The sequence below is a fragment of the Pogoniulus pusillus genome, chromosome 38, assembly GCF_015220805.1.
Source record: "Pogoniulus pusillus isolate bPogPus1 chromosome 38, bPogPus1.pri, whole genome shotgun sequence".
In the NCBI taxonomy this organism is placed as follows: domain Eukaryota; kingdom Metazoa; phylum Chordata; class Aves; order Piciformes; family Lybiidae; genus Pogoniulus; species Pogoniulus pusillus.
The window spans coordinates 8,948,990-8,971,927 of NC_087301.1; the positions used below are offsets into that span (position 1 = coordinate 8,948,990).

At 64.6% G+C, this 22,938-nt stretch overlaps 1 protein-coding gene across 3 annotated transcripts in view; it reads right to left on the bottom strand.

Moving 5' to 3' along the window:
* Positions 1 to 22,938, bottom strand: part of ST3GAL4 (ST3 beta-galactoside alpha-2,3-sialyltransferase 4) — a 30,487-nt gene that overhangs the window by 1,288 nt on the left and 6,261 nt on the right. The window contains exons 1-10 of one of the 3 annotated variants that reach the window (XM_064173168.1): positions 17,030 to 17,101; positions 7,743 to 7,877; positions 6,504 to 6,579; positions 5,658 to 5,727; positions 4,160 to 4,240; positions 3,970 to 4,067; positions 2,763 to 2,823; positions 1,516 to 1,611; positions 1,250 to 1,439; positions 1,003 to 1,146 (exon numbers count right to left, since the gene is read on the bottom strand). In XM_064173168.1, coding sequence (XP_064029238.1) covers positions 1,003 to 1,146; positions 1,250 to 1,439; positions 1,516 to 1,611; positions 2,763 to 2,823; positions 3,970 to 4,067; positions 4,160 to 4,240; positions 5,658 to 5,727; positions 6,504 to 6,519 — 756 coding nt within the window. In that variant the 5' untranslated portion in view covers positions 6,520 to 6,579; positions 7,743 to 7,877; positions 17,030 to 17,101. Of the gene's footprint in view, positions 1 to 1,002; positions 1,147 to 1,249; positions 1,440 to 1,515; positions 1,612 to 2,762; positions 2,824 to 3,969; positions 4,068 to 4,159; positions 4,241 to 5,657; positions 5,728 to 6,503; positions 6,580 to 7,742; positions 7,878 to 17,029; positions 17,102 to 22,938 lie in introns of those variants that run through there. The other 2 variants (XM_064173171.1, XM_064173169.1) reach the window with 2 other exon arrangements.

Sequence of the window (22,938 nt, forward strand, 5' to 3'; positions counted from 1 at the left end):
GGGCCACACACTGCTGGAACCCCCCAGGGATGCTGCCTGCAGCACTGCCCTGGGCAGCCCATTCCAAGGTTTGGGAACCCTTCCAGGGCAGGAATATTTCCTGAGCTCCAGCCTGAGCCTGCCCTGGGGCAGCCTGGAACCATTCCCTCTGCTCCTGTCCCTTGCCCCCAGGCAGCAGAGGCTGCCCCCTCCTCGCCCCAACCTCCCCCCAGGTTGCTGCAGAGAGCAGTGAGGTCTCCCTCAGCCTCCTCTGCTCCAGCCTGACCCCCCCCAGCTCCCTCAGCCCCTCCTCACCCCCAGCTGCTCCAGGCCCTTCTCCAGCCTCGCTGCCCTGCTCTGCACAGGCTCAGCCCCTCCATGGCCTTCCTGCAGCAGGGCCCAGAGCTGAGCACAGCACTCGAGCTGTGGCCTGCCCAGTGCTGAGCACAGGGGGATGGGCACCTCCTGCCCTGCTGCCCACCTGTGTCTGAGCCAAGCCAGGAGGCCATTGGCCTGCTTGCCCACCTGGGCACTGCTGCCTCATGCTCACTCACTGCAGCCACCCCCCCAGGCCCCTCTCCAGGCTGCAGCTTCCCAACCACACACCCCCAGGGCTGCAGCTCCCCAGGGGCTGCTGTGAGCCAGGGGCAGGACCTGGCCCTTGGCCTTGTTGCACTTCACCCAATGAGCCGCCCAGACCCCACTGCAGAGCTTCCCTACCCTGCAGCAGATGGGCACAGCCACCCAGCTTGGTGCCATCTGCAGACTCACTGAGGGAGCCTCAATGCCCTCACCCAGACCCTGGGCAAAGACACTGAAGAGGACATCTGGGGACACCACTGGCACCAGCCAGGTCTAGCCGCTGCCCAGCACCCTGGGCCCAGCCAGCAGCCACAATGAGCTTCCCACACGGAGCCACTTGGCTCTGCCCAGAGCCACAGCTCCAGTGCGTGGCATGGGCACAGCAGCAGGCATGGCATGGGCACAGCAGCAGGCAGCAGCCAGCCCCAGCCCAGCGCTCACCTGTTTGACCTTCCGTGGCTGCCTCATGGGCAGGTTGAGCAGCTTAGCAGCAGTGACCTCCATGTAGTAGGGGTTGAGGATCCTCACCTGCTCCGGGTTGGCATCCCAGATCAAGGGGGGCTGCTTCCAGAAGCCCTTCCGCACCTGCGGGAGATGCCCACGGCGGTGCCCCAGTGAGGGCAGGGCTGGCAAGGGCCGAGGGGTGGGCACTGAGCAGGGGCTGGCGCTGGTGCCGGGCCAGGCTCACCCTCTTCTTGTCGTTGAGGATGGCCTCCATCCACAGGAAGTCCATGGGCTTGAAGGGCACCAGCACCAGCAGGGTGTCAGGGTTGTTCTCTGCCCGCGGGTTGAAGTGGGCAGACTCTGGGTAGAAGAGGCGCAAGGTGGTCCTGGTGCCCACGTCCTGCTCGTAGCCCTGCACCGGGGCGTTGTTCAACCTGGGGGGGCACAGCTGTCACCCCCCGCGGCTGGCACCGGCGGCAGGGGGGCAGGGGCAGGGCCCCGGGGCCGTACCTGATGACCACATCGTAGCTGTCGATGGTGTCCCCCATGGAGCTGTTGCGGAGCCTGTGCCCATTGCCCACCACCGCGCAGCGGCGGCAGCTCAGGCTGCGGGGAGAGGCTCTGCTCAGGCAAACCCCCCGGGCCAGCCTGCCCTCGGCCCTGCCCGCCCTGCACTCACCCCTGCCGGCCCTGCCCTCACCCCTGCCGAACCTGCACTCACCCCTGCCAGCCCTGCCCTCACCCCTGCTGAACCTGCACTCACCCCTGCCAGCCCTGCCCTCACCCCTGCCGGCCCTGCCCTCACCCCTGCCCGCTCTGCCCTCACCCCTGCCGAACCTTCACTCACCCCTGCCCGCTCTGCCCTCACCCCTGCCGGCCCTGCCCTCACCCCTGCCCGCTCTGCCCTCACCCCTGCTGAACCTGCACTCACCCCTGCCGGCCCTGCCCTCACCCCTGCTGAACCTGCACTCACCCCTGCCAGCCCTGCCCTCACCCCTGCTGAACCTGCACTCACCCCTGCCAGCCCTGCCCTCACCCCTGCTGAACCTGCACTCACCCCTGCCGGCCCTGCCCTCACCCCTGCTGAACCTGCACTCATCCCTGCCAGCCCTGCCCTCACCCCTGCCGAACCTGCACTCACCCCTGCCGGCCCTGCCCTCACCCCTGCCCGCTCTGCCCTCACCCCTGCCGGCCCTGCCCTCACCCCTGCTCGCTCTGCCCTCACCCCTGCTGAACCTGCACTCATCCCTGCCAGCCCTGCCCTCACCCCGGCTGAACCTGCACTCACCCCTGCCGAACCTGCCCTCACCCCTGCTCGCTCTGCCCTCACCCCTGCTGAACCTGCACTCACCCCTGCCGAACCTGCCCTCACCCCTGCCGAACCTGCACTCACCCCTGCCGAACCTGCACTCACCCCTGCCAGCCCTGCCCTCACCCCTGCTGAACCTGCACTCACCCCTGCCCGCTCTGCCCTCACCCCTGCCAAACCTGCACTCACCCCTGCCGAACCTGCCCTCACCCCACCCAGCTCTAATCACCCCACCCAGCCCTGCCTTCACCCCGAACAGTTCTGCCCTAATCCATCCCACCCCTGCCCTCACCACACCCAGCTCTGCCCCTACCCCTGTGCTGCCCACCCTGCCATGCTCTGCCCACCAGCCGTGGGCTGCAGAGGTTCATTCTGGGCTCACCACCAGCAGCTTTCCCCCTCCCAGCAGCAGTGATGAAAGGAGAGAGAGGTCCAGGCCCAGCCCTACCTCTGGATGCTGTCGGGCAGGGAGTAGTGGGTGATGGAGAGCAGGCGCAGGAGGGCATCTTCTGCAAGGCAGGGGGGGGAGCTTAGCTCTGCCTGCAGCAGCTGCTGGGAGCCCCCAGACAGCTCAGTCCCCTCCAGGCCTGGACAGAAAACCCAGGGTGCAGCTTAAGGAAAGCCTGAACCAGTCTGGACCCCAGAACGCAGCGTGGCAGGGTGGGAAGGGAGCTCTGGGGATGCCCCAGCCCAAGCCCTGCTCCAGCAGGGCACCCCCAGCAGCTTGCCCAGCAGCACAGTGCCAGGGGGGTTGGAAGCTCTCCACACAAGGACACTCCACAGCCTCTCTGGGCAGCCTGCTCCAGGCTCCAGCACCCTCACAACAAACAACTTTCTCCTCCTCTCCACAGGCAGCCTCCTGCCTGCCACTCTCTGCCCCTTGCCCCTTGGCCTGCCCCTGCCCACCACTGCCAAGAGCCTGGCCCCAGGCTCCTGCCCCCCACAGCTCCTTCAGCTCTTGCTGCTGAGCACTCAGCAGATGCCCTCTGGGGCTGCTCTCCTGCAGCCTCTCAGCCCCAGGGCTCTCAGCCTTTGCTCCTCACACAGCTGCTCCAGGCCCCTCAGCAGCTTCCCAGCCCCCACTGCCCTCTCTGCACCACTGCCCTGCCTCTGCCCCTGGGCACCACACAGCTGGGCCCAGCACTGCACACGTGGCCTCAGCAGGGCACAGCACAGGGCAGCACAACCTCCCTTGCCCTGCTGCCCACACTCTGCTCCGTGCCCCCCACCACACCTTTGGCCTCCTTGGCCCCCAGCCCACACTGCTGCCTCCTGCCCACTTGTGCCCCCCAGCACTGCCAGCTCCTGCTCCTTGCAGCTGCTTCCCAGCAGGTCAACTCCTAACCCGGCTATGAAGTCTCACCCCATGGCAGCCAGAGGGCAGCGGCAGGGGCGGGCAGAGGGCAGCAGAGGGATGGGCAGAGGGCAGTGGAAGGATGGGCAGAGGGCAGCGGCAGGGGCGGGCAGAGGGCAGTGGAAGGATGGGCAGAGGGCAGTGGCAGGGGCGGGCAGAGGGCAGCAGAAGGATGGGCAGAGGGCAGCGGCAGGGGCAGGCAGAGGGCAGCAGAAGGATGGGCAGAGGGCAGTGGCAGGGGCGGGCAGAGGGCAGCGGCAGGGGCGGGCAGAGGGCAGCAGCAGCCCCGCGGAGCTCTCACCGCTTCCCTTGGTGCCGTAGGGCAGCTCGTAGAGCGATGGAGCCTTCACCCAGAAGTAGTCCCGCAGCTGCAGGAAGAGAGGCTGTGCCCTGGAGTAGCTGCCAAGGAGCAGAGGGGTGAGGAGGGCAGGGGGCAGCAGGGCGATGCTGGCTCCGCGCCCCCCCGCGGCTGGCTCCGCTCCCACACTCACTTCCCGATCAGCTGCGGCGCCTTCCTCTCCACCTCCCCCAGGGGACAGGAGGTTCTGTTGTCCTGCACCGGGAAGTAGAAGCTGGGAGGGAAGAGGTGACAAAGGGACAGAGCCATGGAGTCACAGATCCCAGGGTGGCAGGGGTGGAAGGGACCCAAAGAGCTCATCCAGTCCAAGCCCTGCCAGGGCAGCACCATCCAGGCTAGCTCAGGGCACACAGAACACATCCAGACAGGCCTGGGAAGGCTCCAGAGGAGACTCCACAGCCTCTCTGGGCAGCCTGTGCCAGGCTCTGGGAGCCTTCCAGCCAAGAAGTTGCCCTTGTGCTGAGCTGGAGCCTCCTGTGCTGCAGCTTCCATCCACTGCTGCTTGTCCTGTGCCAGGGAGCAGTGAGCAGAGCCTGTCCCCCCCTGCTGACCCCCAGCCCTCAGAGAGTTACAGACATTGATTCAATCCCCTCTCAGGGTTCTCCTCTCCAGACTCTCAGCCCCAGGGCCCTCAGCCTCTCCTCACCAGGCACTCCCTTGCCCTGCTGCCCACACTCTGCTCACCCCCAGGATACAGGGGAGGGCACAGTGCCACGCCGGTGCCAGGCCAGCAGGGCAGGGCTCTAAGCATCAGCAGGGTGGACCTGTGCCACATTCAGGTCATTTCTGCTCCTCCTCATCCCCGGTGGCCAGGAGGGCTCTGCCCACCCCCATGGTGGGATTCAAGGTGGGATGGGAGCCGCCGGCAGCAGCAGGGGGACAGAGCTGCAGGCAGAGCTGGGGGCAGAGCTGGGGGCAGAGCTGGGGGCAGAGCTGGGGGCAGAGCTGGGGCAGAGCTGGGGGCAGAGCTGGGGGCAGAGCTGGGGCAGAGCAGGGGCAGAGCTGGGGGCAGAGCTGGGGCAGAGCTGGGGCAGAGCTGGGGCAGAGCTGGGGGCAGAGCTGGGGCAGAGCTGGGGGCAGAGCTGGGGCAGAGCTGGGGGCAGAGCTGGGGGCAGAGCTGGGGCAGAGCTGGGGGCAGAGCTGGGGGCAGAGCTGGGGGCAGAGCTGGGGCAGAGCTGGGGGCAGAGCTGGGGGCACAGTGGGGACAGAGCTGGGGGCACAGTGGGGACAGAGCTGGGGGCACAGTGGGGGCAGAGCTGGGGGCAGAGCTGGGGCAGAGCTGGGGGCAGAGCTGGGGGCAGAGCTGGGGCAGAGCTGGGGCAGAGCTGGGGGCAGAGCTGGGCGCAGCTCCGTGTCCTCGGCGCATTACTGCAGGCAGCTCCTGGCTGAGCCTGCAGCCTCCTGGCAGGAGAGGGCAGCTCCTGCCCTGCTCGGGCAGCTCTCCACACCCCCCCCCTCCGCCGGCACTGGCAGTGCAGTGGCATCTCCCCAGGCTCCCAAACACTCCAGCCTCGACCACCACCCCCAGCCCGCACAACCGCCAGGGCCCCCCCGGCTCCGGCGCAGCGATGCTGCGGCACTCGGAGGCTGGCGGCGAGGGCAGGAGGTGCAGCAGCACAGCCCCCCCGTACCTGTCCTCCCGGTAGATCGAGTACCAAACCATCACCAGGAACAGCGCCAGCACCCCCAGCAGCTTCCCTCCTGCGCCGCACGGCAGAGAGGCACCTCAGGGACGGCCCCTGCGGCCCCCGGGGTGCCCTCGGAGATGGATGGGGACCTGCAGCCCCCCCCCGGGGTGCCCTCGGAGATGGATGGGGACCTGCAGCCCCCCCCCGGGGTGCCCTCGGAGATGGATGGGGACCTGCAGCCCCCCCCCGGGGTGCCCTCGGAGATGGATGGGGACCTGCAGCCCCCCCCCGGGGTGCCCTCGGAGATGGCAGGGGACCTGCAGCCCCTTCCCGGGGTGCCCTCGGAGATGGCAGGGGACCTGCAGCCCCCCCCCCAGGGTGCCCTCGGAGATGGATGGGGACCTGGAGCCCCCCCCCCGGGATGTGCTGGTAGAGCCTTGTGGAGCTGCCCCCAGCAAAGCCTATCCAGGGAGCAGCAGGGGCCTGGCCTCCTCCTGGAGGTCCAGAGCCTCCACTGCCATCCTCCACCAAAGACCACCCAACCCCCCCCCCCCTTCCAAGTGTCCCCACTCCAGTGTGCCCAGGGGCTCAGGGCTGCCCAAGCCTGGAAGGATCAAGGACCCCAAAAGCCTCTTCCCCACCACCACTTCCCCCAACGGTGCCCCAGCTGGCACCACAGCCAAGCAGCAGCATCCTGCCCCCCACTGCCCAGTTCCAGCTGCAGGTCCCACAGGATCCCCAGCGCTGCTTGGAACCCCCCTCAGGGTGCCCAGAGCTGCTTGGAGCCCCCCCCAGGGTGCCCAGAGCTGCTGGGGCAGGGCAGCAGAGGCCCCCAGCCCCGGGACTCACGAGACTTGTTGAGCATCTTGGGCAGCAGCAGAGGCCTCAGGCACACTCTGGAGCTCTCATCGTTGCCCCTGGACACCTGCAGCAGGAGTGAGGTCACTATCAGGCAGGCTTGGGCTGCAGGGCACCCTCCGAGCTCTGCTTCTCCAACCCCCCCCGCAGGCAGCAGGGACACTCCAGCCAGGGCAGGCTGCTCAGGGCCACAGCAAGTTGGCACCTCAGTGTCTGAAGGGGCCACAAGAAAGCTGGGGAGGGACTCCTGAGGCTGTCAGGGAGTGACAGGAGTAGGGGTGATGGAACAGAGATGGAAATGGGGAGAGTCAGACTGGAGGTGAGGAAGAAGTTCTTCATCAGGAGAGTGGTGAGAGCCTGGAAGGGGTTGCCCAGGGAGATGGTTGAGGCCCCATTCCTGGAGGTGTTTGAGGCTGCAGACAGGGGGGTTGGGGCTGGATGGTTCCTGTAGTCCCTTCCAGCCCTGCCTGATTCTATGCTCTTGAATGTCCCAAGGATGGAGGCTCCACCACCTCCCTGCTCCACCACCTCCCTGCTCCACCACCTTCCTGTGCCACCACCTCCCTGCTCCACCACCTTCCTGCTCCACCATGCCAAAGAGCTTCCTGCTGATGCCCAACCCACCAGAGCCACCCTAACGACCCCATCAGGGACATCCCCCCCTGCTCTGCCCCATCCAGCTGGGCCCAAGAGGTTTGGGTTGGTGTCAGGTCATGTTCCCTGCCCCACAGCCACCAGAAGCTTGGGCTGCAGAGTTTGAGAGCCAGGGGAGTGCTGCCCGAGTTGCTGCCCAGCATCAACCAACTCCAAAAGGGCAACAACTGAGCCAAGAAGGAAAAGCAAAGAGGAAAGCAAAGCCCCTGGGAGAGCTCCAACCATGAAACCTCAAATCAGTTCCCACAGTGATGACCTGAGGACAGCTGAAGCCCAGCCCTGGCTCAGCACAGGGAGGAGACCCAAAGTGCCACCGCTGAGCCTGGTACAACGGACAGGAGCAGCCAAGAGGATCAAAGCCAACAGCAGCACCTACTTGGGGGACCTCCAGCACCTTCCACTCACCCACCCACCCCAGCAGGCAAGAGGCTGCACCCAGCTCAGTGCCAGGGGAGCTTTGTCCTCCCTCCAAAACCTCTCCCTCCTGGAGCAAGGCAGCAAAGAGCTGTGCTGGAGCCACCCCAGGGCCACCTCGGCCCCGTCCCAGCAACACCACAGGGGGGAGAATGGACTCACCAGGTGGGAGAGGTTCTGGGGGCTGCAGGGGGGGTCTTGCTCCCCCAGGACAAAGCCCACTCTAGGCCCAGCTCAGAGCTGAGCTTGGCCTGGCCACGCTGGCAGCGATGCTCCTCGCCCCGGGCTGGCCACAGCCTGGAGGAGAAGAGGAGGAGGAGGAGGAGAGGAGGAGGAGGAGGAGAGGAGGAGGAGGAGAGGAGGAGGTGTCAGACGCCCAGCCCAGGGAATGCTGCACACCCACCCGGGGCGAGGGAGAGCCACCTGAGGGTGGGGACCCATCTGAGCACCACAGCCTGCCCAGCCAGGCACCTCCAGAGCCTGGCACCTGCTGTCCCCACCTGGCCACGGAGGAGCCGAGAGCAGAGTGGGGGACGAGAGAGAGCGAGGAGGAGAAACAGCACCGAGGGTGGACCCAGGAGGCCAGGCTGAGCCTTCCTCCTGGCGCTGCGGGGCAGGGAGGGCACTTCGAAGGGGCTCAGGGGGAACCACAGCGGGAGGGGAGCAAGGGGACTGAAGCGACAGGCACAGGGAGGGGTGGGGACAGGGGTGGGGATGGACATGAGGGCAGGAATGGGGGAAGGGCACTTGGGAAAAGGGATGGGGACAGAGGTGGGGATGGGGCTAGGGACAGGGATGGGTAAAGGGATGGGGACAGAGGTGGGGATGGGGCTAGGGACAGGGATGGGTAAAGGGAGGGGGACAGAGGTGGGGATGGGGGCAGGGATGGGAATGGGGGAAGGGATGGAGATGGAGGCAGGGATGAGGGCAGAGACAGGGATGGAGAAGAGGATGGGGACAGGCCTGAGGATGGAGATGGGAAAAGGGACAGGGGTGGGGTGGGGCCAGGAACAGGGAAAGGGATGGGGATGGAGAAGAGGATGGGAACAGAGTGGGGATGAGGGTAGGGACAGGGGCAGGGATGGGGACAGGTGAGGTCTGCCTGCCCCTGCACACTGCTCCTCCCTGAACACCAAACCCTGCCAGGGAACTGTGCCCAGGCTCAGCCCATCCACCCCCCGGGAAGGGATGCAGGAGCCTGCACCCCCCCGGCCCCCACCCCGGATTTTTCCCTCTGGCTCATCCTGTGTCCCTGCTCCTGCCCCTGGAGGCCCTCCCAGGAGAGGGAAGTTAAAGCACATCCTGGATGTGGGGCAAGGAGGGATGAGGAGCTGGGGGGGTCACTGCTGCCAAGAACAGCCTGGGGGCAGGCAGCAGCAGCTCTGCCTGCTCAGGACACTTCATTTCTTCTCCAGAGCCCCCGAGGGCAAATCTGTCACCCTGGGGGGGGGACGGGGCCCGAGCCCCACCCAGCCTCACCCAGCTCCCAGCCTGGGGAGTTTCAGGGTGTTGGCAGCCAAAGTGAGCAGCAAATTCCCCTGCCAGCTCTGCCCTCGATGCCAAACCACCCAGCTGAGGGCAGCTCCTCCTCGAGAGGCTGGGGGGGCTGGAAATCTGCCCCCCCCCCCCCCCGGGGGTTTGCTTTCAGATCTCAGCTTCCAAAGTTTTCTTCCTTTTTTCTTTCTTGCTACCTGTGATGAGTTCTGATCCCAGGCACAGCCCTGCAGGCACAGCCCAGGCTGATGCCAAACTTATCTAAGGCAAACAGGGTGAAGAGTCCTGAAGGAGGAGGAAAGTTCTGGAGCAGAGCACTTGGGGAATGTGCAGCCAAGCAGAACACATCCCCGGCTGCCCCCCCCCAGCCCCTGCCCAGTCCCTGCCAGAGCCAGAGCCAGGCTGAGCTGGAGGCAACTTCAGCCCCACCAGCAGCAGCCTTCAGCTGCCAGAGCTGCAGCCCCAAAAGAGACTGCTGAAAGCAGAGGAGCAGCCCCAGAGGAGATGGGGGGGGGAGGTGGAGGGGGGAGAGTGGAGAGGGGATGGTGGAGGGGGGATGGTGGAGGGGGGATGGTGGAGGGTCCTGTGGCACTCCCTGCTGGTCACTCCCAGCCTGTCGAGGAGGATGAGAGTCAGCACTTAGCCCTCTCATGGCCTCCAGCATGGTGGAGTGGGAAGGGAGCTCTGGGGATGCCCCAGCCCAAGCCCTGCTCCAGCAGGGCACCCCCAGCAGCTTGCCCAGCAGCACAGTGCCAGGGGGGTTGGAAGCTCTCCACACAAGGACACTCCACAGCCTCTCTGGGCAGCCTGCTCCAGGCTCCAGCACCCTCACAACAAACAACTTTCTCCTCCTCTCCACAGGCAGCCTCCTGCCTGCCACTCTCTGCCCCTTGCCCCTTGGCCTGCCCCTGCCCACCACTGCCAAGAGCCTGGCCCCAAGCTCCTGCCCCCCACAGCTCCTTCAGCTCTTGCTGCTGAGCACTCAGCAGATGCCCTCTGGGGCTGCTCTCCTGCAGCCTCTCAGCCCCAGGGCTCTCAGCCTTTGCTCCTCACACAGCTGCTCCAGGCCCCTCAGCAGCTTCCCAGCCCCCACTGCCCTGCCTCTGCCCCTGGGCACCACACAGCTGGGCCCAGCACTGCACACGTGGCCTCAGCAGGGCACAGCACAGGGCAGCACAACCTCCCTTGCCCTGCTGCCCACACTCTGCTCCATGCCCCCCACCACACCTTTGGCCTCCTTGGCCCCCAGCCCACACTGCTGCCTCCTGCCCACTTGTGCCCCCCAGCACTGCCAGCTCCTGCTCCTTGCAGCTGCTTCCCAGCAGCTCCCCCTCAGCTGTGCTGCTGCAGGAGGTTGTTCCTGCCCAGGGCCAGGACCTGCCCTTGCCCTGCTTGGCCTCCCTCAGGCTGCTCTCCCCAGCTCTCAGGGCACTGTGGTCACCAGCACAACGCAGCCTCCATCCCTCACTCCTGTCCCTGTGGAGCAGATGCTGCTGCCTGGCCCGGGACAGGTCCTGCTCTGCTAACTGCTGCTGGCTCTGCTGTCTGCTCCTCACCCTTCTGAGCAGAGTTTCGGCCGCGGGGGCACTGCGGGCTGGTGCCAGCTGTGCCCGGAACCCCCTGGGGCATGACCCCAAGCTCCCTGCCCAGCGCTGCAGCTGCGCGATCCTGAGCGCATCGTCGCTGTCCGCTCCAGGAGCTGCGGCCCCGACCTGGGTCCAAACTCGCTGCCCACAGCCGGGAGAGGCTCCTGCGTCCCTCTGCTCCGCCTGCCCACGCTGCTGCTGCCCACCAGGCGCAATGAATCCAAGCAGCTCTTGGCTAATTAAACCCCAGGCAGGCGTCGTCCCTCCCGACCCGCCCAGAGGTGCCAGGCTCCGCGCAGGCAGCAGGGCTCGCTGGGTGCCAGCACAGCCTGAGGGCTCTCAGCCACTGCTGCCACTTCTGTGCCAGCTGCAAAGTGCCTGAGGCTCCTCTCTGTGCCTTCATCCAGCTCAGAGATGACGATGTTGAACCAGACTGGACCCAGCCCTGTCCCCTGGGGACCACCACAAGCTCCAGGCCTCCACCCAGACCCTGCCCCACTGCCCACACTCCTCTGGGCTGTGCCCTTCACCCAGGTCCTCGTCCACACCCCCCAGGGCTGCAGGCACCTCCTGCCCACCCCTCCGTGGGTTCAGCCCAGGGCTCCTCCTCCCCCGCCAAGCCCTGGAGCTGGGGGGAAGTCCCAGGTGGGTTCAGCTTCCCACACTTGGAAGGAGCATCCCACAAAGGCCCTCCCTTGCTTTGATGTCTGAGCAGCAGAGCTCCAAAGCAGCCCAGGCTGACAACCAGCCCAGCCCAGCGGCAGAGCCAGGCCCTCCCCCCCCCCCATCCCTCTGCCACGGGGAAGCTCCCCCCCAGCGCCTCCCCCAGAGAGCCTCTCCCCTTCCCCGGGAGCTGCTTTACCTTCCTCCGTGTCCTGGAAGGTGCAAGCAGCACCCAGGAGGCCAAACCCTCCTGCTGCAGGGGCTGAGCTCAGAGGACCTTCTCCCCCTGCCCCAGCCCCCTGATGGCTCCAGCACCTCAGCATCTCCCCCAGGGCAAGGCTCAGAGCAGCAGCAGGCAGGGGCTAGACTCTTCGGGTCCCTGCCCTGACCCTGTGCTGCCAGACCAGGTCTGGGCAAACCCCCAGAGGAATCCAGTGCCAGGGAGCAAGGACAGAGGTGGGAGATGACTGCAGACTTCCCACCCCAGCACGGGTGATGCCAGCTGGCAGAGCACCCATGGCAGAGCAGCCCAGGCCAGGAGAGCTGCTGGTGCTGCCCTGCTGCCATGGCAAGCCCTGGCCTGGGCTGCAGCAGCTCTGCTCTGAGCACAGGCTGAGAGAGTTGGGGCTGTGCAGCCTGCAGAGAAGGCTTCCAGGAGACCTTGGAGTGGCCTTGCAGGAGCTGCAGGGGGCTGCAGGAGGGCTGGGGAGGGACTATTGAGAAGGTCTGGGAATGCCAAGAGAAGGACGAGGAGGAGGAGGAGGAGGAATGGGTTTGAAGTGGCAGAGGGGAGACTGAAACTGGATGTGAGGGAGGAGTGAGGGAGGTGAGAGCCTGGCACAGGTTGAGGGAGATGAGAGCCTGGCACAGGTTTCGCAGGGAGGTTGTGGAGCACAGAAGCACCCAATGTGATCTTTGATCTTTGATCCCATTGGGTGCTTCTGTGCTCCACAACCTCCCTGGAGGTGCTCAGGACCAGGCTGGATGAGGCCCTTGGGCAACCTGTCCCTCCCTGCCCGTGGCACTGGATGAGCTCTGAGGTCTCTTCCAACCCAAACCACTCTAATTCCATGGAAGAAGCCCAGGGCAAGGGCAGGACACCTCTGCCATGCTCCCAGTGCCCATGGCCTCGCAGGGTCAGCATCTCCAGCGCTGTGTGCCCCACACACACACCCCCAAACCCACTGCAAACTGGGGCACAGCAGGCTCTGGAGGGATCCCACCCAAGGAAGGGCTGCAGCAGCATTCCTGTGGGATTCACTCCTGGCAGCTAAAGGCAGATGGGCAGAGCCAGGATGAGCCCAGGGGGGTCAGCTCTTGGCTTGCTTTGCCAGCCCCCCCTCAGCACCCTCAGGGGGGCTGCAGGGCACTGCCCATCCCCTCCTGGCTGATGGGGGCCACATCCTGCTCCACATCCACCTTGCAGCTCAGGAGGCTGGTACCCAGAGAACAGAGGTGCTCAGTGCCTCAGCCTCCTCCTCATCCTCAGCTCCACTCTTTGTCCCCCCACACCAAGGAAGCAGCTCCCAGCACTGGCACCTCCCAGCCCTGGCATGTCCCAGTCCCCATCCCGGGCTTGTCTCCATGGGGGAGGGCTGGGACCGCATCCTGCCCGGGCACAGCTGCAGCATGCCAGAGCCTGAGCCCGACCTGGGAGGTGAGGGGGGAGGAGATGCCCTGGGAGAAGGCCCCGGCGGGACCCAGCCCACCCGAGGAGCTGCAGCCTGAGCCTGGCAGGGCATCAAAGGCAGCCAAGCCCTGGGGCTGGCACCCAGCACCCAGCACCTCCTGGCCAGGTGCTCAGGGAGCGATGCCGACCTGAGGAGGGAGAGCAAAGGAGACCCCCCAGGAGCAGAGGCACAGCACCGAACCCATCCTGCTCAGCACCAGGCAGGGCTCCAGCAGCCCCTGCCAGCTGCACCCTCCTGAGCCTCTCAGCTGCCCTCAGAGGCACTGCGAAGGAAGCTTCACTGCCCCCTGGCCATGGCAGAGCTCTGCCTGGAAGAGACTTTCCAGAGCACCGAGTCCGTGCCCAGCAGTGCCAGGGCAGTGCCAGGGCAGCACCCAGCCATGGCCCTCAGCACCACAGCTCCATGGCTCTGAACCCCCTCCAAGGGTGGGGGCTGCAGCTCTGCCCTGGGCAGCCTGGGCCAGGCCTGGGCAGCCCTCAGGGCAGAAATTGTTCCTCATGGCCAACCTGAGCCTGCCCTGGGGCAGCCTGAGGCCATTTCCCCCTGCCCTGTCCCTTCTTCCCTGGCAGCAGAGCCCAGCCCCAGCTGGCTGCAGGCTCCTGGCAGGGAGCTGCAGAGAGCAATGAGGTCTCCTCTCAGCCTCCTCTGCTCCACGCTCAGCACCCCCAGCTCCCTCAGCTGCCCCTCCCCAGCCCTCTTCTCCAGACCCTTCCCCACCTTTGCTGCCCTTCTCTGGCCCTGCTCCAGCTCCTCAGTGTCCTCCTGGCACTCAGGGCCCACAGCTGAAGCCAGCACTCAAGGGGTGGCCTCAGCAGTGCCCAGCCCAGGGGCACAATCCCTGCCCTGCTCCTGCTGCCCACACCACTGCTGAGCCAGGCCAGGCTGCTGCTGCCCTTCCTGCCCACCTGGGCACCCCCTGGCTCCCCTTCAGCTGCTGCCACCCAGCACCCCCAGGGCCCTTCCTGCTGGGCACTTTCCAGCCACTCTGCCCAGCCTGAGGAACCCTTTGGGTCCATCCAGGCAGCTCTTCCCCAGAGCAGCCCTCACCAGCCCAAGCCTCCAGCACAGAGGATGCTGTGGCACAGTGGGCTCCAGGTGGGCACCCACAGCCTGCCCTCACCCACTCACTGCTCAGCTTGCCCTGAAGGAGGTCAGGTTGGCCCAGCAGGACCCATGCTGCCTGGCACTGCTGCCCTGCCTGTGCTGGGTGTGCCACATGGTGACACTCCACAGGATCTGCTCCAGGACCTCCCCCAGCACAGAGCTCAGGCCAACAGGTTCCAGATCCTCCCTCCTGCAGGTGGGCATCACCTTTGCCACGTGGCACCTGCCCAGTCAGCCAGGACTGCTTGGTGAGCACTTTGCCAGCCAGCCCCGTGGGTGCCTAAGGGGGGCTGCAGGGCATTGCCCATCCCCTCCTGGCTGATGGGGGCCACATCCTGCTCCACATCCACCTTGCAGCTCAGGAGGCTGGTACCCAGAGAACAGAGGTGCTCAGTGCCTCAGCCTCCTCATCCTCAGCACTGTGCTTCCCCTCACAGCCAGCAGAGCCTGGAGGTCCTCCCTGGCCCTGCTCTGGCTGCTGATGGCAGCACAGAGCCACTTCCACCAGCTCCACTCTGGCTGCCTTTGCCCCTTCTCCTTCCCTCCCTGCACCACCTCCTGCCCTCCTGCAGCTCCTCCTGCCCCTCCTGCCCAAGCTCAGGAACTCCTCTGCTCCTCCTGACTTCCACCCACGGCCCCTGCTCAGCCCAACCTGGGCTGCTTCTGCCCCCCCTCAGCTTCCAGCCCCCAGAGAGAGCCTCCTGAAGAGCCTCCAAACCTGCCTGGAGCCCTCTGCCCCCCGGGACTGCCCCCCCAGGGACTCTCCCAGCCAGGGGACTGCTTCCTCTCCTCCACCAGGGATTCCCAGTGGGAGTCCTCCACAAGGAGGCTTCTCCCAGCTGCCTACAGAACACTTCTTCACTGCCTCTTCATCCTCCTTGCCCGAAGGCTCCAACCTCTTCCCTTGCTGGCCCTCAGCACTCAGAGCAATCCAACCCCCTGGGCTCAGCAGGAGCCTTCCCTCAGCTGTGGCACTCCAAGCACACAGCAACCTGGCCAAGAGCCCTGACAGGGGCCAAAGCCCTCCCCGGGTGGCACAGGAGCCCTCAGAAAGCATTGCCCATGGCCAGGATGGCACCTGGGAGGTGACAACAGCAGCCAGAGCCAGCTAGGACAAGCAGGTGGCAGTGGCACATGCCCAGAACACACCAAGCTGCTCTTCCACTCCTGGTTTTTACATCCTCAGGGGGTGACACCTGGCCCAGGCCAGCCCTGCCCTGTCCTCTCTGGGCTTGTGCCACCCTTGCAGCAGGTAAAACACAGGCATGGGCCTCAAATCCCTTCCTGTGCCCCCAAAATCCCCTCCTGTGCCCCCAAAAGCCCCTCCTGTGCCCCCAAAGCAGAGGTGGCACAGGGCCAGCTGAGCCTCTGGGGTGACCCAGGGCCAGCAGAGGAGCTGCAGGGCTCCTCCTCGGGGTGCCACTGAGTGGAAGGGGTTGGAAGGGACCTCTGGAGGTGATGCAAGGACAGGCCACACAGGAGCCCTGCCAGGCAGGCTGGGAGCTGCCATGGTGTGTGGCACAGAGCCACGAGGGCTGCAGAAGGTCTCTAAGGTCACCAAGGGCAGCCCAGGCCACTGTGTCCCAGAGCAGAGGTCACCTCCCCCTTGGCCTATTAGAAGAGTCCATTGAAGGCTCTTTGCTGCTGGCTGCAGCTCAGCACAAGCCCAGGAGAGCTGAGCCACCCACGGGGGACAGCCAGGAGGGGACAGCCACGGGGGCTGGGCAGCCTCCAGCACTGATTTTGCACTCCTCAGAGCCCCCAGCGTGGACCCAGCTGCCCCCCCCCGCCCCAGCCTGTCCCTCCTGCTGCCACTGTCCCCTCCCTGCTGTGTTTCCTCAGTGGCCTCCCCCTCCCCAGGGGCCTCCCAGGGGTGCAGGTGGCAACGGTGGCAGTGGCACTGGCAGGGCAGCTCGGGTCTGACCCCCCCAGGAGCAGCAGAGAGGGGAAGCAGCAGGCTGGGGGTGCTGGCAGGGTGCAGCAGCTCCTCCCTGTGCCCCCGGAGCACCCTCAGGGAAGATGCAGTGCCCGGAGCGGGATGGGAGGTGCCAAGGAGCACAGGAGGATGCTGCAGCTCACCCCCGAGCCAAGCCCAAGGGCTGCACCCAGCCCCAGCTCTGCAGGGAGTTCAGGGCTGTCACCACTCCAGGAGGGGCTAACTGCCAGGGGGCCCTGCTGGTGGCTAAGAGCCCAGGGGGGGCAGGTGCCCACTGGCTGTGCCCCCTGCAAGTGCCACCTTCACCCTCTGCCGGCAGCGCCCTGCGGCTTGCTGCGTTTCCTGCCCACCTCCTGCACTGCCTCTGCTGCTGGGCTGGGCTCAGGGCAGGCTCACCCCACCCCTGCAGCCTGGCTGCCATCCTCGGCTCCTCCACCCCAAACCTCTGTGGTTGTACCCCCTGGCACCCTGCCCTCTGCTCCCATGGAACAGAGAGAGAGCTCCGGAGGGGAGCAGAGGGAAAGGCTCTGGAGGGGAGCAGAGGGAAAGGCTCTGGAGGGGAGCAGAGGGAAAGGCTCTGGAGGGGAGCAGAGGGAAAGGCTCTGGAGGGGAGCAGAGGGAAAGGCTCTGGAGGGGAGCAGAGGGAAAGGCTCTGGAGGGGAGAGGAGGGAAAGGCTCTGGAGGGGAGAGGAGGGAAAGGCTCTGGAGGAGAGCAGAGGGAAAGGCTCTGGAGGAGAGCAGAGGGAAAGGCTCTGGAGGAGAGCAGAGGGAAAGCTCTGGAGGGGAGCAGAGGGAAAGGCTCTGCAGGACAACCTGCTCCAGCCCCTTGCAGCCCTCTCTGCTCCCTGCCCCCATCAGCCACCTGGGGTGAGGAAGCTCATCTCAGGGCGACCCTTCCCAGCGCCCCCAGCAGTGAGGCTGAAGGCAGTGCCCCTCTGGGTGGGCACAAGCTGGCAGGAGGTCACAGCTACTTACAGGCCTTCCTCTTGGTCCAGGCAGAGCAGGCAGCAGCTGGGTGGGCTCTAGGAGGCCATCCTCTCTTCCCCTGGAAAAGGAGCACACCCTGAGCACAGCCAGCAGCAGGAGGGAGATGCTTCCTTCAGCAGCCACCCCCTCTGGAGGACCCAGCAGACCCCTGTGGAGCCCACCCAGGGTGGCACCGATGGGCAGCAGAGAGCCAAGGAGAGGCCCAGGGGAGAGCTGGCCCTGCACAGCCACACACCTCCTGCTCAGCACCGGCAGCATCCGGGACAGGGCTTAGGAGGAGGAGGAGGAGGAGGAGACAGTGAGGTTCAGAGCCCACAGCTCACCACAGCTTCCCCAGCACCTCCTCAGCCTTGCCAGCAGCCAGCAGGCACTGGGATGTGCAGGCAGCAGCCATGCCCTGTGCCCTGCTCCCCCTGGGGTTCTCTGCACCCTGTCCTGCCCTCCCAGGTGGACACTGCCAGCCCCACACCTCCAGCATCCCTCTCCCACAGCTCCCCCAGCTGCACACCCTTGCCCCTTGCCGAGCACCAAAGCTCTGCTGCTGTGCTGCCCCCAGGAGCCCACAGCAGAGCTCAGCCTGGCACAGTGCAAAGCAGGGGCAGGCAGCAGCAGCAGAGCCCTTCCCACACCTGCTGCTCAAGCCCTGGCACGGGAGATGCTTCCAAGAGGAAGCTCTGGAGGCTTCCTCCCCTCTCTCCACCTCCTCCAGCTGGGAAAAGCAGCAGTGAGAGCTGCTGGAGGCCCCCAAGCTGGTGCAGGCCTGCTGAAGGCATGGCCCCCCCTCAGCACCCAGGAGATGCCCAAGGCAAAGCCACCAAGCGCCTCCCAGAGGGTTCCTGCTGTGACCAGAGCTGGGTGCTGCTCCCCAGGGCTTTCCTGAGATGCCAAGGGGCACCCAGGGCAGCTCTGCCTTGCCCTGCCCCCGTGTGCTGAGGGCAGCAGAGGGCCTGGGGCAAGCAGCACCACAGCAGCCCCACCCAGAGCTGCTCTGCAGCGCCTGGAGCTCACCTTCCTGCGCCAGGGTCTCGGCAGCAGCCCTGAAGCCACCAAAGCATCCAACACCAAGGAGCAGCCTGAGGAGGAGGCTGAGCTCCCCAGGGAGCTCCTGCTGGAGCAGCTCCTGGTGAGACCTCAGCCCCTGCCCATGCAGAGGAGGAGGAGGAGGATGGTTGGAGATGCCTGGGGGTGCCCGAGGAGATGCTTCCTGCCCACAGCATCCTCCCAGGAGGACACCACAGCCCTGGCTGTGCCCTGGCCCAGCAGCACACCACAACCACCCCAAGCCCCACCGAGGCCTTCCTGGCTCTGGTCTTTCCAGCTGGACTGGAAGTGCCAGGAGCTGGACTGCTGCTGGCCCAGGGATTGCCTCCCAGCAGCTCCCACAGCAGCGCTCCCAGCCCCGGGCAGCCAGGAGCTGCCATCTCCACCAGCTCAGCCCAGCAGGAAACCAACTCCCACAGCCCACAGCCCTCCCCAGGCTTCCATCCCCACTGCTCCTCCTCCCCTCCCAGGCCCCTGCCTCAGTTTCCCCTCCTGTCCTGGAAACGATTCCCAGCTTTAAGGAGGGAAAAGGCAACCTCCTGCCTGCCCCCGTGGTGGGGATGGAAGCCCAGGGGGTGCTGGGGGAGGGAATGAAGCCCCCAAGGCTCCAGCCCTCAGTCCAAGGTTGACTCCCACTGGACTCAGCCCTGCTGAGGACCACCCTGGTGGGGCACAGGCAGGAGGGCACAGGCAGGAGGGCACAGGCATGGGGCAGGGCTGAGCCACCAGACCCCTCCTGCCCACCAGCCTGGGCTGGGCCTGCTGGGGGGATAGAAAAGAGGAAGAGGAGGTGAAGGCCATGGTGGGGATGGGGATGGAGATCTCCTTCCCCCAGGCAGGCCTGAAGCCAGGCAGCTGTGTCTGCCTCTCTGCCTGCCTGCCTGCTCTGCCTGCCTGCATTTCTGTATGCCTCTCTGCCTGCCTCCCTGCCTGCTCTGCCTCTCTGCCTGCCTGCTCTGCCTCTCTGCCTGCCTGCTCTGCCTCCCTGCCTGCTCTGCCTCCCTGCCTGCTCTGCCTCTCTGCCTGCCTGCTCTGCCTCTCTGCCTGCCTCTCTGCCTGCCTGCTCTGCCTCTTTGCCTGCCTCTCTGCCTGCCTGCTCTGCCTCTTTGCCTGCCTGCTCTGCCTTTGCCTGCCTCTCTGCCTGTCTGCTCTGCCTCTTTGCCTGCCTGCTCTGCCTTTGCCTGCCTCTCTGCCTGCCTGCTCTGCCTCTCTGCCTGCCTCTCTGCCTGTCTGCTCTGCCTTTGCCTGCCTGTCCCTCTGCACTCCTGGGGCAGGCTCTCTCAGCTGCAAGCTCCCCAGGATGAGCTGCAGATCCCATGGGATGAGCTGCAGATCCCATGGGATGAGCTGCAGATCCCATGGGATGAGCTGCAGATCCTTAAGGGATGAGCTGCAGATCCCTAAGGGATGAGCTGCAGATCCCATGGGATGAGCTGCAGATCCCATGGGATGAGCTGCAGATCCTTAAGGGATGAGCTGCAGATCCCTAAGGGATGAGCTGCAGATCCCTATGGGATGAGCTGCAGTTCCCATGGGATGAGCTGCAGATCCCTAAGGGATGAGCTGCAGTTCCCATGGGATGAGCTGCAGATCCCTAAGGGATGAGCTGCAGTTCCCTAAGGGATGAGCTGCAGTTCCCTAAGGGATGAGCTGCAGTTCCCATGGGATGAGCTGCAGATCCCTAAGGGATGAGCTGCAGATCCCATGGGATGAGCTGCAGATCCCTAAGGGATGAGCTGCAGTTCCCTATGGGATGAGCTGCAGATCCCATGGGATGAGCTGCAGATCCCATGGGATGAGCTGCAGATCCCTATGGGATGAGCTGCAGTTCCCATGGGATGAGCTGCAGTTCCCTATGGGATGAGCTGCAGATCCCTATGGGATGAGCTGCAGTTCCCATGGGATGAGCTGCAGATCCCTAAGGGATGAGCTGCAGATCCCTATGGGATGAGCTGCAGATCCCTAAGGGATGAGCTGCAGTTCCCTAAGGGATGAGCTGCAGATCCCATGGGATGAGCTGCAGTTCCCTATGGGATGAGCTGCAGATCCCATGGGATGAGCTGCAGTTCCCTAAGGGATGAGCTGCAGATCCCATGGGATGAGCTGCAGATCCCTAAGGGATGAGCTGCAGTTCCCTATGGGATGAGCTGCAGTTCCCTATGGGATGAGCTGCAGATCCCATGGGATGAGCTGCAGTTCCCATGGGATGAGCTGCAGTTCCCTAAGGGATGAGCTGCAGTTCCCATGGGATGAGCTGCAGATCCCTAAGGGATGAGCTGCAGTTCCCTAAGGGATGAGCTGCAGATCCCATGGGATGAGCTGCAGATCCCTAAGGGATGAGCTGTAGATCCCATAGGATGAGCTTCAGTTCCCTAAGGGATGAGCTGTAGATCCCATGGGATGAGCTGCAGATCCCTATGGGATGAGCTGCAGATCCCTAAGGGATGAGCTGCAGTTCCCAAGGGATGAGCTGCAGATCCCAATGGGATGAGCTGCAGATCCCTAAGGGATGAGCTGCAGTTCCCTAAGGGATGAGCTGCAGATCCCATGGGATGAGCTGCAGATCCCATGGGATGAGCTGCAGATCCCTAAGGGATGAGATGCAGATCCCATGGGATGAGCTGCAGATCCCTAAGGGATGAGCTGCAGTTCCCATGGGATGAGCTGCAGTTCCCTAAGGGATGAGCTGCAGATCCCATGGGATGAGCTGCAGTTCCCTAAGGGATGAGCTGCAGATCCCATGGGATGAGCTGCAGATCCCTAAGGGATGAGCTGCAGTTCCTAGGGGATGAGCTGCAGTTCCCATGGGATGAGCTGCAGATCCCTATGGGATGAGCTGCAGATCCCATGGGATGAGCTGCAGATCCCTAAGGGATGAGCTGCAGTTCCTAAGGGATGAGCTGCAGATCCTATGGGATGAGCTGCAGATCCCTAAGGGATGAGCTGCAGTTCCCTAAGGGATGAGCTGCAGATCCCTAAGGGATGAGCTGCAGTTCCCTAAGGGATGAGCTGCAGATCCCATGGGATGAGCTGCAGATCCCATAGGATGAGCTTGCTTCCTGCAGGGGTTTCCCTGCTGCTCCCTGCCCAGGCCCCCAGTGCCAGCAGAGCTCTGCCAGGTCACCACCAGCTGGCTCCCTCCCCCCTCCTCCTCCCGCAGCCGTTACAGCCCCCCTGGGGGGGGTAATTAAATCCATCATTGATTAAAGCCTGCAGAATTCCATCACTGCATCCCCATCCAGCCCCCGGGAATGGCAGGAACAGCAAAGCCTCACTCCACAGGGAGGAGCTGAGGCAGAGATGGGAGCTGAAAGCCAACAACTGCAGTGGGAGGGGGAGGAGGCAGCCCCCCAGAGCCCCCCCAGGGCATGAGCAGGACCCAGCACTGCTCCGGGCTGGGCTGCTCAGCAGCAGCCTCCAGGCCCAGGGAAGGCTGTTTGGGGGTTCAGCCTCACCCAGCACACCCAAGAAAGCCTGTTTGAAGGTCCAGCATCCTCCCTCGCGCCCAGAGAAGGCTATTCTGGGGCTCAGCTTCACTCTCCAGACCTAAAAAGGCCTATTTTGGGGTTCAACACCACCCCCCAGGCCTAAAAAGGGCTGGTTTTGGGGGGCAGCTGCACCCACCAGACCTCAGCAAGCCAATGTTGGAGTGCAGCTTCACTCACCAGACCTAGAAAAAGCTATTTTGGGGTTCCACACCATCCCCCAGACCTAAAAATGGCTATTTTGGGGCCCAGCATCCCCCACCAGACCTAAGAAAGGCTATGTGGGGGTTGACCATCCCCCCCCAGACCTAAGGAAACCTGTTTTGGGGTTCAGATTCCCTCACCAGACCCAAAAAAAGCCATTTTGGAGGCTCAGCTTCATTCCCCAGCCCCCAAAAAGCCACTTTTGGTGTTCAGCTTTACTCACCAGACCTAAAAAAGGCTACTTTGGGGTTCAGATTCATTCACCAGACCCAAAAATGTCACTTTTGGGGTTCAGATTCCCTCACCAGACCCAAAAAAAAGCCATTTTGGAGGCTCAGCTTCATTCCCCAGCCCCCAAAAAGCCACTTTTGGGGTTCAGCTTTACTCACCAGACCTAAAAAAGGCTACTTTGGGGTTGAAGACCTCCCAGCAGACCTAAGGAAGCCTATTTTGGTGCCCAGCTCCACTCATCAGACCCAGAAAGGTCCATTTGAAGGTTCAGCATCCTCCACCAGACCTAAAACACCTACACTTTGGGGGCTCAGCTTCACCCACCTGCCCCAAGAGTCTATTTTGGGGTTCAGCTTCACCCACCAGCACTAAAGAAGCCAATCTGGGGATTCAGCTCCACTCACCAGACCTAAGGAAGCATCTCTGGGGGTTTAGCTGACCCCCCCAGACCCAAACCAGCCACTTTTGGGGCTCAGCTTCCCCCTCCAGTCCCAAACCAGCCACTTTTGGGGCTCAGCTTCCCCCTCCAGACCCAAACCTGCCACTTTTGGGGCTCAGCATCCCCCTCCAGACCCAAACCTGCCACTTTTGGGGCTCAGCATCCCCCTCCAGCCCACCCAGCCCCCTTCACTCGATGCTGGAGCCCCAACCTTTTATCCTCCCCCCTCTATTTTTGCCTCTCCTGCAACCCTTCCCCAGGAGCCTCCTGCCCCCACCCCACCAGCACAGGCAGCCAGGAGGAGCCTGGGGGAAAACTTTTTGAGGCCAAACCCTTTTGGGGTATTTTTTTTGCCACCTTCTGCTCCCCCAGCCCCAAATCTTGGAGCTGCTGTGCTGGAGGTGAGGCTGCTGGAGCTGCCTGGGCAGGCACAGAAGCTCCTTTGTGGGGCTGGGGCTTGGTTTCTGCTCTCTTTGTGCCTCTTGGTGGCTTGGCCC